Source organism: Eleginops maclovinus, chromosome 3 (assembly GCF_036324505.1).
Source record: "Eleginops maclovinus isolate JMC-PN-2008 ecotype Puerto Natales chromosome 3, JC_Emac_rtc_rv5, whole genome shotgun sequence".
NCBI lineage: Eukaryota > Metazoa > Chordata > Actinopteri > Perciformes > Eleginopidae > Eleginops > Eleginops maclovinus.
The window spans coordinates 20325393-20340715 of NC_086351.1; the positions used below are offsets into that span (position 1 = coordinate 20325393).

Consider the following 15323-nt stretch of genomic DNA (forward strand, 5'->3'; position numbering starts at 1 on the left):
AGTAATACTTTCCAACGCACCTGCTGCATCAAAGAGAGCTGGATGTAACCCTCTGTGAGTTTTTTTCATGAGACTTTCTTAAAGTAATAAATAAAAAAAGCTCAAACCTTAAAAGCATATACATAGACCACATACTGGACAGCATCATGACGATTTTACTACTTTTATCACATGGTGGGATCGCAAGTCAACTGATTGAAAATGATAAGATATTTTAAACAAAGAATATAAGTGAGGCATCTTTACTTAAGCTTTTCCTGTTAGTATTAGTTTGTCACTTCCTGTTTTTTGTTGGGTACTGGTATAATCCAAGAAAGAACTAGAGGGGCACTAGTTCACAGACCTCTGCCAACGCTTATTCCAAAGTAAATGTGTGTATTCGCCCTTTGATTCGGATCCACTCCAATATTGAATGGGTATTTCATTGGCCCATGCCACTCCCTTCAATGAAGTTTTGTGAAAATTAATAGTCATTATTCATAATCCTTTGAAAAGGAGACAAAAAACAACAAGCAAAACCAAAAACATACCTTATTGACGGAGAGTCATATCTTTGTTGGAAATATTATAAAAGCAATTTTAAGGTGGGAGCACATTGCGCAGAGGCCTATTGCATTGGCCACTTTAGGCTAGAATAGCGACAACCTTCAGGGTCATATCATATGATAGACGTATCTGGACCCCAACATTCTTTCCCATCCCCCAACTATTAACAAAAGACCAACAACTTCTTGAGCCTTACAAGCCAACAAACAACATGTAACAGCAGAAATGCCATCTAGCTGTTCGGCATGGCCTACACGATGTAGTTTTACAAAGGTCCATGTGACATCGGTTGCATGGTTATATAAGAACACAAATAACTTATGCCACATGTGTCACAAGCAGATAAGGAGTGCCTTTCCAGGATGATATAAACATGACATGACACGTTAAGAAAACTGTGCGCATAGAGCTGGTCTAGCTTCCACTCAATCTATAAATAAAGAGATTTACAGATGTACAAACACAAGGTTTTGCTCTCTTAAGTTAACACTATACAATAAAAAAAAACTGATACATGTCTGTTCCAGACATTTACTATAAAACCTCAATTCACAATCTCAATAAAGATGTACCTATCCATTACTTTTAATATACTAAGATTTAAAACCTCAGAATGTACATCTTCTATAGGAAAACGATGCACGCATCTTTCTTGTAAAATGTACCTAGGTACATAGTTGTATTTCTTCAATAAAGAGGCTGATGGTCAGTCAGAGGTCAGAGGAAGAGAGGCTGTAGACTTCAGATACACACTGGGAGGTGAAGTGCTTCTGCTAATATAGACAGACCATAATAAAAGACGAGAAAGAGACAAAAATAGGAGGCAGAGAGGGTCAGACATAGAGGAAGGAATGCTGTTTACTCATTGCACTCATCCATAAGAGGGCTCCATCTCAACAGTCAGTCAGCCGGACGTAGCCTTGAGTTCAGCACCGTATCCAGTCAACACCCCCCTTTTCTTCCCCCGAAACCCCCCCCCCGATACCCCCCCCCCCTTTTCTTCCCCAAAACCCCCCCAAAAAAATCCTTAACCGCCACCACTTTACCAACACAAAAAGATGCAGCACGGCACTTTCCTTTTCACCCTAGCATGCAACTCCCCCCTTAACCCACCCAACACACACAAACACACACACACACACACACACACACACACACACACACACACACACACACACACACACCCCGAGCCTCCCCCCTTTCCCACCTTTGTATCACTTGAAAGGCATATGGTTACTGCCATCCGATTCCCCTCGGCTGAAAGTGCCTTTCACTTTACCGCAGTTCACAAAGGGGTCAGACTACGGCAAACAGAAATATTGTGTGAGAGCTCACTTTTTTTTGTGCCTGAGCTAAGAGATGTGAGAGAGTCCTTGATAAAGTTACATCTGGTCAAACAAACCTCACTCCATTCCTCATGCCAGAGCGGGAGAATTTATGTTGGAGTGAATAAAGAGCGGTATTTGGGAGAATTGACAGAAGCTAACCTCGGACATGGTCAGCCGTACATCATTCATTCAACTCCACATCCATGCGCAGAGATTTCCACTCTAGGTTGGATTTCCTGATGTTGCTCAAAACACATGCATTGGAAATTTGGAGTAACAACTGTTGGAGTTTTCTGTGAAGTCAAACAAAGAGACATGGACCATCACAATGAGAAAATCAATCATCTCCGGGCAGGTGGGGCTGATAGGAGCAAGGTGTCAGAAATGTCACAGTGTGTGTAACATGATGAGGCAGTGTCTCAGTCCAAACCCTGGGGTCCTCTGGGCTATCTAGTCTCTCCAGCTCTCTTTGTGCTACTCTAGTAAATCATTAATAATGAGTGTTCCTCTGCTGACCTTGTTTGTTAAAAGACTTGTACCTGACAACTTTGCGCACTAAAGGGAAACTATTTCCGACACAGAAAAGGGACATACCCCTTATTTTAGAAAATCTCCCTAAGGTACTCGTGGCATAAGTTGAGCTCTTTGAAACTTTCCGATCTCTACCCTGAGTCCCTATTGTTAACCCTAATAATTGTATCCATGAGTTGAGGGTAAATTTTCATTCCACAGCCCTGTAATTAGACTGCCTATTCAGGCACCAATTTATGGCCGATATTTTTCTTGGCATAAAAGCTACCGACCGAGCTGAAGATTTGATTTCCAAATGGGAACTCTGGGGAACCACACCAAAACAGCCTCTGGGAAAGAAACCGCACAGCCAAAGAATCGTCAGCACTTCAAACACTTTACTGCCAGCTAAAAGAGATTAATTCTGAAAAGCTAACTGGTGTTTACTTTGCCCTTTATGATGGTTCCTTTTAGTAGGATAACATTTGCTGAGAAAGTGTCAGGCATGGTTTTACTCGAGGCCCGCTGCTTGCCCACAGATCGGGGACCCTTCGAGGAGCTCTTCACCCAGGAACACCCCCCTCCCCCACTTAGTTTACAGACTGACAACCGGCCTGGAAGTGTGCCTTGTTCCACAGGGCAATCAAACATTCATTCAACTCATAAGCTATTTCCAACAGCAGTGGGCACTATATTGAGGTGAACCAGTGTAGGGCAACTCAGGCCTCAGCTATAAAAATAAATGTAATTGCTTTTATGCATTTCTGTTTTGGCGTGTTTGTGTTTAAGGGAATGCGGTGTTAAGAGGTTCCTAGCCCTGAATGGAAGACTGCCTTTGCACCATAAATCTGTCCCTCATTGCGAAGACAAAATGAAAATGGCCCCGTCATAAAACATCTGTAATGGCTCCATCCACCACCAACACATAATGGGGCAATTACCAAGAAGGGGGCTGGGACAGCATGAAGCCTTTAGCTCTCTTTGGTTCACCACATAATGCTTTGGTGTATGTGTTTGTGTCTAATATGCGTATGTCTGTGTGTATGCATATGTTGCCGCTTCATTCCAGCTTTGAATCACGATGCGAATTGATTAAAAGAGGCACGAAGCGAATCATATTGCAGGAACACGTCACTTTGTACCTGTTCATTGACCCTGTTCCCCACTGCGTCAGTTCTGCGCAGTGACAGACGGGCACATCTAATCTGAAATTGCATTATTGATGCCTGATCTTTTGCGTGGCCCAGCCCGGGCCCTGCGTCTTCCACACCTCGTAATCAAGCATAATTGAGGTTAACTGTACGGCACGGCTGAAACGCTAGACAGGTAAGCCGCAGCCTCTCATGATTAATGTAGTGTGTTAGTGTTCTGGGCTCTGACCTTTTGAGATAGGCCAGGCACCATTTTTAAGTGAAAGCTCTGCCTCTGCCGAGTTGTGGAGTTGTCCATCAAGTCCTCCTGCCCCCCGCCGCCCTACACTCCCCCACCCCACCAACACCCCCACCTCCTCCAAAGTCAGATCCTTGTCTTGCTGCCTCATTGCCCCTGACCCATGTTTGTTTGCCTTCATGTCTCGTTTTACAATGCAGAAATGCACTTTAATGCAGAGGCCCTTCTTTGACTTTCTGCATGTTTTGTGTTTTGGAGAGAAAAGCATTTAATGTGGAAAAAGGATTGCCCATTTTATTTATAAGCTTCTATCGAGCTTCTTTGCTTATTAATTCCTGTCTTTTTCCTTTGACACTGCAATTCAAAGCCTGCATTTTAGCCCTAATTTGTCCTCCCGTGGGCCGAGTGCCTGAGACCAGTGAATGCCATTGTCCAGGCCCCTGTTGGTCAATGACCCTCCCTCTCCTCTCCACAAGCCTCCGCGGATGTGAATTGGCAACGAGGTCATGTCCTCGCCTTGCTCCCAAACATGAGCATTGTCAGAGTTAACTGAGTAAATTTGCTTTTGACTCAAGCTCATTCAGACCCTCACACAGAGATGCTGGACACAAAAAGATGAACTGCGAGCACACAAAAAGACAAGCTTCCTTTCTGCAGAGAGGTTTGCAAGGAAAATCAGAAGGTGTACTTGTTAATCAGGGATGGCGAAGGACCCGGGTCACCATCTGTAACATAGACCAGGGGCAGTAAATGGATGAGGAGGGGTGAAAGGGCACCCTCAGACATTCCTTTAGAAAATAAACAGACCACTTTTCTGGACAGGTATTCCAAGCATATCGATCAAGTTGACTAAAGTATTTTTCTGAGTTCATTAAAGCATTTAATGCAAAGACTTTCCCTGGATACAAAATGCACATAAGAGCAAGGTTCTACTGCAATTGAATAAGAGCAATGGCTTCATTCTCACATTTCAAACGTCCAGTTGGGTAGTGACTTTAATGCAATTAGCAGGTTATCTGTGGTGAAGTGGAGGTGTCTGCTCTCTTCCTGTTACCGTATGGTCGGACAGGAGGGAGGGGAGAGGAGGAAGAGGCAGAGGAAGAGTCAGGCAGATGCCTAGAGGAAACACCCTGATCTTTTGTTACATGGCTGCCCTGTTTAGGGTTTATTATCTGTTTCTGCTCAAACAGCAGCTGCCAAGTGCAACCAAACCACCGCTATCTTCAAGGAAAACTGCACCCACAGAATGACCATTTGTATATCAGTTACTCACCCAATATTACCTTGAATTCCTGAAGAAAACTTTGCTCGTATTGGAAGGCCTTTAAGGTTAATGAAGAATGAAAAAACGTAAAAAAGGCTTGCCAGTTTTATAGACTTTGGACATGTCTGGACAAGCAACATGCCAGTGCTAAAGACTGTTTGATGTAGAAGTGTTTTGATTAGCAAGACTTTAGGGAAAATGCATGTTTTTAGGAAGTTTTAAGCATATGATAGGTAAATGACACTTCAACTGCACAAGTGAAATATCGGTGTTTTGATATAGTCTTGTCCCTATTGACATCTTTTGATTCTTCTATCAACGTGAACACGTGTGAGAAAACCAATGAGTTCTTCAAGAACACAAGATAACACAGGGTAAGTAATATGCAAATGGATCCCATTAAAATGTTTTACAGTTATCATTCAGAAATCATTTGTAAAACAGTTCTACAAAACTCATTTTCGTTTTTCAAGGAAGAAATTGGATTAGAAATGGATTGCAGGAGGGAAAAAAGGCCGTGACCTCTGGCTTTAAGGCACAAGCAAGTGTATTTAATGTTTGGGGACGCCCCTGCCTTTGTGTTGAAGCCAGTGGTTCAATGAAAGGCGGCAGTAGGGGTCACTTCAGGCATCTGCTGCTCCCCTGCACCACTCATCTGTCCATCTGTGTACGCTGCTGCCCTTCTGTCCACTCACACACACTCGCAGACACACAAATACAGGAAGATCCACTCCTTAAAGTTGCGTGTGAGCGTAGACACGGGAGTTCTGTCTGGGAGTTTTTATTCCGCATCTGTTTAGCGCACCATCTCGCATTGGCCCGAGTTCTTGGCTGGAGAAAGGTGTCAAGCTTTATTATAGAAGGAACTACAGTATCTGCAAACCATAATGGTGGGAAATAGAAGAAACCAGAGAAGGTGGGAACCCTCTAGAGGCAATAAAGAAAGAGAGGGAGAGTGAGGAGAGAAAGAGTCAGTGAAAAATAAATAAGTTCTTGCTGGAGTTTATCAGTAGCAGTATAAAAGCCAAGCCTTGGCAACGTCCAAGCTCTTTCTCCTCGACATTTAAATTGTATCCATTCAACAAATCAAAGCACAAGATGTAAGTCTTCATGATAACGTTTCTAATGCTCCTTAATGCCAGTTAAACAAATTTCTGCTTGCTTAGAGGTCTTTGCCATCTCAGAGATCAGGGTGATTTATGCCCTTCCTGCCGCTGATGAGGACATCACTGATAAAGGAGAGGTGATTCTCGAGGAACATTTATGTCTTCATTCAAGCCAAGAATTTCTTTTTAAATCTCAGAGATCCCCCTGGGAACTTCTGCTCATAGCAACACCTTTTAGATCTTCACTTGTGCAAGCCTTACAGATCTCAAAAGCGGAGTCTTTGCGCACAGATGTGGGGTGTCAAGACTATTTGTGTTTCTGACCAAGAGTACCCGTCTCTTCGCCAACTTGCGTTTGCTTAGACTAATATATTAGGAGCGAGTTTCAAATAAACATGACTCTCTGTTTCGCCCTCTCTGCTCTCGCCGTGGAGCGGGGGGACAATAAGGCAGTTGTGATGAAGAACTTTATAGGAACATTTAACTTGAGAGTGAGGGATTGAAGCGGGTAAACAAAGCATTCCTTTCCCTTTCATCACCATTTAACAGTTCCCTTCACATTCACTCTCACCTCCAGGCCAGTGCCCACCAGACCGTGGAACTTGTCAAATAAATATAAATCAAAAAGGGAAAGGTTTATCCCACAGGTTTGCGTGAAGCTGCTTAGAAATGTAGACTTGATTGTGAAACATTATAGTATTTCTGGGCCAGAATCAGTTTAATGGTTCACAGTAGAGTTTAATCCCCGGGAAACGGGATCACCGGGAATACACATCCAAACTATTGTCTGTGTCCCAAGAAGTATGTTAACAGGAAAATAGGAAAAACAAGTTACGTTTTACCATTAATCAAATAGGCTGCAAATGTACAAACTATAGCTATCACTACAGAAAGAGGTAAATCCTCTACGTCCTTCTATCTATCGATATTTATTTGATGCGAAACTCAGAAACACAATGTTGACTTCCATTAGACCCCATAACTTTGGAGTCTCTAACATTTCAACCAGGCTAACAGAACATCCGTTTTGCCTTGAAATAATTCAAAAGATGCAAACTGAATGCTAACAGAATACAGAACCCATGTCAGATTGATAAAATTACTTTGAAAATGTATTTGAAGTTATGTTCATTCTAATGTTGGTTAACAAATTATTTTCTTCGGCCTCAATATACCACAAATAATGCACCAAAGCAGTACACTTGGGAAACCATAGATTTATCAGATTTCTCCTTTTCTCTTGAATGACTAATTGGTTTTGACTGTAGTTTAAGTTGTACTTTAAGAACAGTTCATCAAGACTCCCAGCATAGTGTGGTTGTCCTCCCAAGAAAGAAAACTTTTAGAAAAAGAAATGCAATCCCTAATATGGTATTTCCACTTGAGAGCAGCAGGAACAGCGTGGCTGGTGGTAGCACCCCGGCGATGGTCTTCCAGACACATAGCCTGGAGGGCCATTTGGTATTACTCAGGGGAATGGTTGTTGTGTCAGTCATTTGCAGCGACCGCTAAAGAGTGCACTTAGCATCCTCTGTTTCCCCCTAGCAAACATGTGGGGAGTGACATGATACTGTACAAGAGCCTGGACAACATATAACATTTCAAAGCAATTTCCTAATTGTTTCCAGGCCAAGGTCGATAGACTATATGGAAGCAATCCCTTCTTTCAAACTTTTTTTTTTCTCATCCACAGATTGGGAAACATTAAAGTGTTAAGTAAACTTGACCCAGGCAGGCTAATTCATTGGGAAATAGCTGGGGTTTGTACATTCAGTGCCATATCAATGACAGTCAGTCAGTGGATTTCCTTCTACTTTGGATGGGCACCATATGCTTATACGGCGGCCACTCACTGAATAATGACAGTTGTTGTCTATGATGAAAAATGTGTTTACACAAAGAAAGGATAGATTAGCTCGCTAAGATATAAACTCCATATGCATATTCTGGGGTTGATTTTGATTTAAAACTTAAAGGGCAACTCGGCACATTTTCAAAATGTCTACGTGTTGTTATATGGTCCAACAAAGTCAAACATATATTGTTAACTTAGACCACTGCTCCCAAATCAAATAACTAGAGTTCTTAAACTTTAATTTGTAATGTCATCAGGTTTAAAGTCTTGAACTGCTCCAAAAACAAGGAATTGTTAATGGTATATGATAAGAGGAACAGGGGAATGTTAGAAAAAAATAAATGTTACTGTTTCAGAACTAAGAGCTCTACAATAGTCAGGGTTTTTTTTTAAAGACTTTTGAGTGTTATAACACTATATCCAATCATCCAGTAAGAAAAATATGACGTTTTTTTTTTCTCAGAAACTGAAAGGTTCAAGCTTAAGAACCAAATTATATAAAATGAATCAAACCTTCTTTCAATTTTCTTTTCATTAAGTTAATTTATTGTTTTAAAACATAGTTTCTTGGTTTCTTAACCGCTCAAAAATAAATGCCCAAAATATTATAATTGTTGCTTTTTATGGAAGTCATATCCTCTTGAAGAAACACTCAAAAATAAATGCTAAACAAAGTTGCAAAGTATCATTAATCATCGAAAGTACCAGACTGTTAGAGTTTGTTTTGAATTTTATTTGTACAGTAATGGTGTGGAATATTATCCAGTAATATATGTATATAAATGATCTTATATATCATTGTAAAAGCTCTTTACTCTCTAACTGAATGCACCTCAAAACTCAGATCCTATATGCAATTATGAGGTAGACATTAATATTGGTATTTTCCACCCTCTGCAAAAAAAATATCGAATACACCTTAAATTACTCTTATCAACGTAAGAAATATATGATTATCATGGAACTCTGTACATCACAAATAATAAAATAATTATAGAATAGAAATTATACCGATTTGAGTGCATTTTGTATATTTACAAAGAAATGCCGCGTTCTCATTTCTTCATTCGTTGCACTTTGTAAAGTTTTCGACTGTACAAAATATTTACAGCTCAAAAAAGGAAAAAAATGAACAGCAGTGCATTCAAAGCTAATGTGCATTTAAATATTGTCTCGTTTTGAGTCTTTATTTCTTAGAATTCCGTCCTTATCAGACGTACTCTCGCTGACTGCGGGTCCTCAGTCAGTTGTGGAAGTGCATTTCTTAAAGATGCAGACTTTTGCGGAAAAAGTTCGCCTCATTATGTTTGCTTTTTTACTTTCTACTTCTTCTTTTTTTTACAACAAGTACAAGTCTGATTCTGTGTCCTTTTCCTTGTCTCGTGTAAGGCAAAACAAATCTCTTGAAGGCACCACCATCTTATCTCCTCTCCTCGGACCAGTCTGTGTGTGAGAGTGTGTGTTTGGTAGACCCCTTTTTTGGAAAACAGGCACTTCCTCCGGGCCTGTAATGACTCCAGCTGGACGGTGGCAATTACGGCCTGGATGCACATACCCAAAAGAGTCCGGCCTGGCATGCAGGATCACACGGCAGAGCTACGAACAAAGCGCGGAGCCCACTGTCCCCTGGCCCCGGCACGAACAGGTGCACAGTCAATGGGCTCCCATCCCGCCTTGTAGCCATCCCTTGTGCCATATGGACACGTCTCTGGGAAACAAAAGCCTGTTGATAACTCGCGGATGGGAACCAAGGCACGTTAAGGCAGTGAATGATTGTGACTGTATTGAATAAATAGCAGATATCGCCTCTGTGTGCATCCCTTTTGACTTTCTTTTCAACCTGGGACCCATCTTTTTGAAGCTTTTATTTAGCGAGCGCTACCTGCACCCGCACTGCTCCACCACCATGTCCTCGTACTGTTTGTACACCACGTTATTGCCCGAGTCTATGTACAGGATGCTGATGGGGCTGAGCTTGGTGGGCACGCAGCAGCTTGGCGGGGTGCTGTTGGGGTCCATGGAGTTCATGAGCGTCTGTATGATGGCGTGGTTAGTGGGCTCTAGGTGCGACCTAAGGGGGAAGTCGCACACCCCCTCGCAGTGGTACGCCTCGTAATCCAGAGGTGCGATGATCCAATCGTCCCATCCGAGCTCCTTGAAATTCACGTGCAGCGCCTTTTTGCTGCACCGGGATTTGGATTTCTTGCCGTGCCTCTTCCCGTGCCGGTTGCTGAGTGCGGTCCTCCTCCGCCGCCGGGGCCCCTCTCCTTTAACACCCAGCAAGGAAGCTCCTTTCTCCAACACCAATTCCTCCTCCTTCTCCCCCCGCGACTTGATCTTCTCCTTCATCTCGTTGAACAGGTTCTCCCTTTTCTTGGAGCGCGTATAGGCCACCAGGATGGCCTTCTCCTGCTGGGGCCGGCCCCTCCTGCCTAGACCCAGCTGCGTAAGGTCCACCTCGGTGTCCGTTTTGCGCAACGTGACGCGCAGTTGGAAGCAGAGCTGGCCCCCCTGGTGATGCGGCTGATGGTAGTGATGCTGGTGCGCTTTGAACATATCCCATGCGTCCAGGACTTCCCATCCGGCCTTGGTGGAGTCCATGGGGTCCAGCGCCCGGGAGTCCAGCAGACTGTCCGAGCGGCAGGGGTACAGCTGGATGTCGTAGAGGCCCGCCGTCTGCAGGGAAGTCTGCAGGTCCCCGGGCCCTCTCCTGAATATCCTTAATTCCGCCCCTACCAGCTCCTCTTTGTCTGAAAGGGTTGAGACATCAAACAGATACTTTTGTCTTCGCAGAGGAGAGTGCAAAAGATCGTCTGCAAGGATAAAGAGAAGAAAATAATTGCAGTCAGATTCACTTAGGGTGTACAGTGTTCAGAGAGGATGGAGGGGGGAAGGGAGGAGGGGGTTCACATTCTCCCACTGAGGCCTTCTCTCTCTCTTGAAACAAAATACAGATGACAAGTACTCAGTTTGCAAAAAAAGAAATCAAAGTCAACACCACTTTTATTTATTGGCAATAGCTATCTTTGTCGAGATATTAGTTATATATTGAAAAAAATCCATAATATCCCACAAATGTACCCTGATTTGATTACATCCTAACGTAATTCTCTTTAGTTCAAACAATTAAATGAATTAATAATAATGCTAAAGGCTAAATGAGGGTTTACACAACCTGCTTTAAGGCTTCCTTCAAAAATTGAACTTCCTAATTTCGTTTCATGCACATTTGTTGCACATGTAATATCACAATGCAAAGCACGCATGACATATACAGGGATATATCTAATCTCGCTCATTCCAAAAAGTGTACATATTTCGGTATCCACCTGCCATTTTAGTGCCAAGATTCGTTTTTGATTCGGCATTGACAATAATCCAATAAAATCTGGCTACATTTGAATGCAACGCCACTTTTAACCAAAGCCAGCTTGTTTTAATGAAAATACTTCTGCTTTCATTTCACGTGATGACAGATTGATGATGAATTTCCAGCTCTTTGACAGAGTGGAAGTAAACTTTTTACTTCTTTGCAAAGTCTCCTAAATATCAGCAGCAGGCAGAACATCACAAATGTGGTGAGTTTCCAGAGTTGTAAGGCAAAGAAAAAAAAAAGTAAGAAAAAAACAACAAGGGGCCTAGTGATGTGAAGGCCCCTGGGTGCTGCCAGACACAACGGACCAAAGGCGACATACTGTACACTCAAGGGAACAATACACAATTAATGCATTATTCCCTGCGGGACAGCAGGCCTGCAAATATTCCATCAGGGAGACATGAATATAACACTGTGGAACAAAAGCGTTTCCAAAACACTTTAATACTGCTTTTAACTAACAAGAAGTTGTGTTTTTCATTTGGATCGAAATGAATTATTTTAAGCAGGTTCAGTTTGCTGTTTGTTGAAGTATACATTAAAATGTTATAGGATTTTACTCCCAATAATATACACTAAAACTTATTATTTACCCATTATATATTTTATTTGGGGAAAAGCAAATATTTCAGCGATTTTTCAATCCCCGTTTCGACATTTTCATTCATTAAACGCTGAATCTGCGGTAAGATTTGTCAGGAAATTGGCATTAAATAGGCCTAATACAAAGAAAAACTTAATCAAGTGTATGTGCGTTTTGATAAATAAATAAATTTCATTTTTGGTTTAAATGTCCATTTTTTCATCTCAATAAAAGACAGGGTTTAAACCTAAAAGTATTTTTCTACAAAATAAAACATGTTGTCTCGCTTTACTGTCTCCATTTCGTCTAAACGTTAAGATAAATACACATATAAAATAAAAGTGGCATGCCTACACCTGAACACCCCTGCGATATAATGTGTAGGACTCTCTAAAGAGATATGTGAATGTAGTTGTCAGTTTCCCTCCGTGAACCCTGCCGAGTTCCAACAGTAAAAGCAGATTGAAACCTCGTGCTCCTTTCAGTGACTTTGCGCGTATGGTCTGCATTAAGATTCTTCTTTCCTTTTTTATAAGACCTCAAACAAATCGAATGCAAGTTCACCAAATAATTAACAGTTCTGAATTCCCAACTTCCTCATTAAAGCACTTCCCCTCTTAAATTTCATCCCATCCTGCCAACGACAACATTCGCCTCCAAACTGCACGGAGCGACTGACACACTGCTGGAATTATTGAGAGATATTCCTGTTGACAGTTTAAAAAATGTCGAGGTATTTTCTTAATTTCATTATTATGTAAAAAAGAAAAAGCCAATTGTTTCCATTACGCGTAAGATGCTTGACGGTGGATAATTGGGAGGGAGAAACGCGGTGGACTTCTTTATTGCGGGGGTTAAACTGGCATCCTGTGCTCTCTTGTTTGACCTTGTTGCTTGTATTTGAACAAATACAAAACATGATTTTGTCGTCTAACACAGTAAAACAGAGAGAGAGGCCTGGGCTGCACCATCTGCACTTTAATGAGTTACCCAAAGTGCCAAAACTAATTTTCAGATTCTTTTTTCTGATCTTGCCTTTTTCTCTGACCTCCAGGAAACACCCTTGCCTGGTTTTATAAGCACATTTTGTCTACCTACACAAAGTGTGAAAGCCATAGAATCCATAGATCATAGGTGCTCTGCGTAAAACCTGTCCCCGCGTGGATGAATAATGCGTAAAACCTGTCACTTCTTTACGCGTCAGGAGCCCCATGTGCATTTCTCTTTTTTTCCCTGATGGAGGCCATTTAAGTAACAAGCTGAGGTTCATTCTGCAGGTTAATGCAATGCAACACTTAGGGGATGCTGGGAGGACTCCCAAAAGAAACCAAACGGCGTTTGAGCTGAGAGAACGGGAAGAAAAATAATTTTCCGTAATTAAAGTGGCGGTCGCAAAGGGAGGTTCCGCAGTTAGAAAATAGAAAAAATGAACCACTTCACAGCAAAGGAAGTGCTCTTTCTTTTTTTCCCTCCCTATTCGTTTTGTTGGTGATGTGCCCATCGTGGCCGGGCTGGGTCATTATGGGAGAATAGACAGTGTTTGATATGTTATGACATGAACACTCAATTAGATCACCGAGTTCAAATACTCCAATCAGCCGTTCGATGCCAAGCAGCTCTCAGAGGGTCCAGCTCGGGGTCAGAGCCAGTGACACATCACATCAGAATCACGGGAGAAAGTGAGGCGTTTTCATATCAAATGTGTTCACACTGCAAGAAGTGACCACACGGAAGAGCCTTTTAGCTATAAAACTCTGAAAAACGTCCATTTTTCATCTTGTCAAGTCAATGCCGTTTTTGAGCAAAATGTTTCAAAAGTATAAAAAAAAAACTTCACTGACAATAATCATTAAAACAAATATTTTCACGATGTATTGTAAACGGACCAAGTTGCCAGATAATATGACTTTAGCTCTAAATCAATCCTAATTTAGATATTTTCTGCAGTGTTTTGAGTGTTTCGGACCTGAGGGAACGCAAACAAAGATAGCTATTATTTCTCCTGCAAAGATTAACTCGGTTTATGTCCCCCTGTGTGTGCTGGATGTGTTTGTGTTTATCAGATTGTGTTTGTCCTCGCAGGCCAGTCTAATCACTTGGTTACACATGTTAACTGACCCAAACACCTGCTTCTCACACCGCCCGAGCGCTGTGCCACGGCCCCCAGCTCCCTTTGTGCCGCACAAATTGGCCAAAGTGGGCACCATGATGGCAACAGATTATACTTTTAACATTGGCAGGATTATAGTTAGTTATTCACAGTTTGTAAAAAAAAGGCTAATTTCAAAGTTTTTGCGAATACATGTAAATAAAAATGATACACAATCTGGAGCTTTCTTACAAATAAATAAAAGTCTCCTATGTATTTGCGTGGAGTTTGGTAGCTGAGTAGTTGCTGCAGCATGCACTGACAGTGATTTACAGCCTTCATTTAGAGAGAGCCTTAATTAGTGTTTTACTGTCGTATTACCCTGAGGTTAATTTAAGTGTAATATAAGTTAATACTCGGGAAAGTGACATGTTTCGGCAGCTTTGCGACAAGAAATGAAACGAATTCTCTAACAAAGCGGATCATGGACACCATATGAGCCGGTAGCTTTCAAAATGTAGCTTTTTTAAACAGTTATTTTTAGGATTTGTTGATATTTTATGCGCAGAAAAGTGCATTTGCACATATATTGCTTGATCTAAAACGTGCATAAAAGTTGCTTTTTATAAACTTTTTGTATGCCTGATTGGAGTTTATTTCTAAACAACAGATGATATAAGATGAGGCCACAGAATTAAGCAAAAAATGATCTGATCGAGCTGCATGTGAATGAAACCAACCTGTTCCTCTGTCCACAAAACTTGTTATGGTGTTGGCAGATTTAGAGGAGCGGAAAAAGCTTGCGTTAAGTCCAAGCTTCTCTGCAGCTGAGTATGTCCGGTATATAGAGAGCATGTATTCATGCGGCACAATAGAGTCTTTCGGGTCTTCTTTGTGGTGTCCCGCGATGGGGTGCGTTGACGTGAAGATGTCTTTTAGGGTTTTGGATGACCTTTGTCCGTCCCGATGCGAGATCCGAGCTCCCCTGTTCCTCCTGGGCGCAGAGGGAGAGATGATAGCAGCAGACTGGAAACACGGTATATTCCCAAGGAAAACAAGGAGCAGGCCCAAATAAAGCGTAACGAGTCGAGATGCGTCCATGGCTGGGAGAGTCACCGGGAGACGTTGAGGAAAAACTCTTAAATTCCCGCTCAGAGGAGTTGGATTCGTAGGGGCCGCCGGAGCCGGAGATGGTGTGCGCGTCAGGGTCGGAGAACTGCTACTTTTGCGCACTCCGGTCTCTCCAGAAGAAGTGCGTTTTGCGCTCTGGACTCCTC

The 15323-nt window shown here is 42.1% G+C and overlaps 1 protein-coding gene across 1 annotated transcript; it reads right to left on the reverse strand.

Annotated features, from left to right (window-relative positions):
• Positions 1-8617: 8617 nt before the first annotated feature.
• Positions 8618-15191, reverse strand: gdf6a (growth differentiation factor 6a). The gene is made up of 2 exons (XM_063879636.1): positions 14787-15191; positions 8618-10811 (listed from the first exon to the last, which is right to left on the reverse strand). The coding sequence occupies exons 1-2, from the start codon at positions 15145-15147 to the stop codon at positions 9877-9879; spliced, it is 1296 nt and encodes a 431-aa protein (XP_063735706.1). The 5' UTR covers positions 15148-15191; the 3' UTR covers positions 8618-9876.
• Between the last annotated feature and the right edge of the window lie 132 nt (positions 15192-15323).

What these genes read in the sequence shown, in the direction of transcription:
- gdf6a (XM_063879636.1), bottom strand. Translation starts at nt 15,147, where the DNA reads ATGGACGCATCTCGACTCGTTACGCTTTATTTGGGCCTGCTCCTTGTT. An exon ending in TTTTGTGGACAGAGGAACAG is followed by an intron (nt 10,812 to 14,786) that starts GTTGGTTTCATT and finishes TTATCCTTGCAG; the next exon opens with ACGATCTTTTGCACTCTCCT.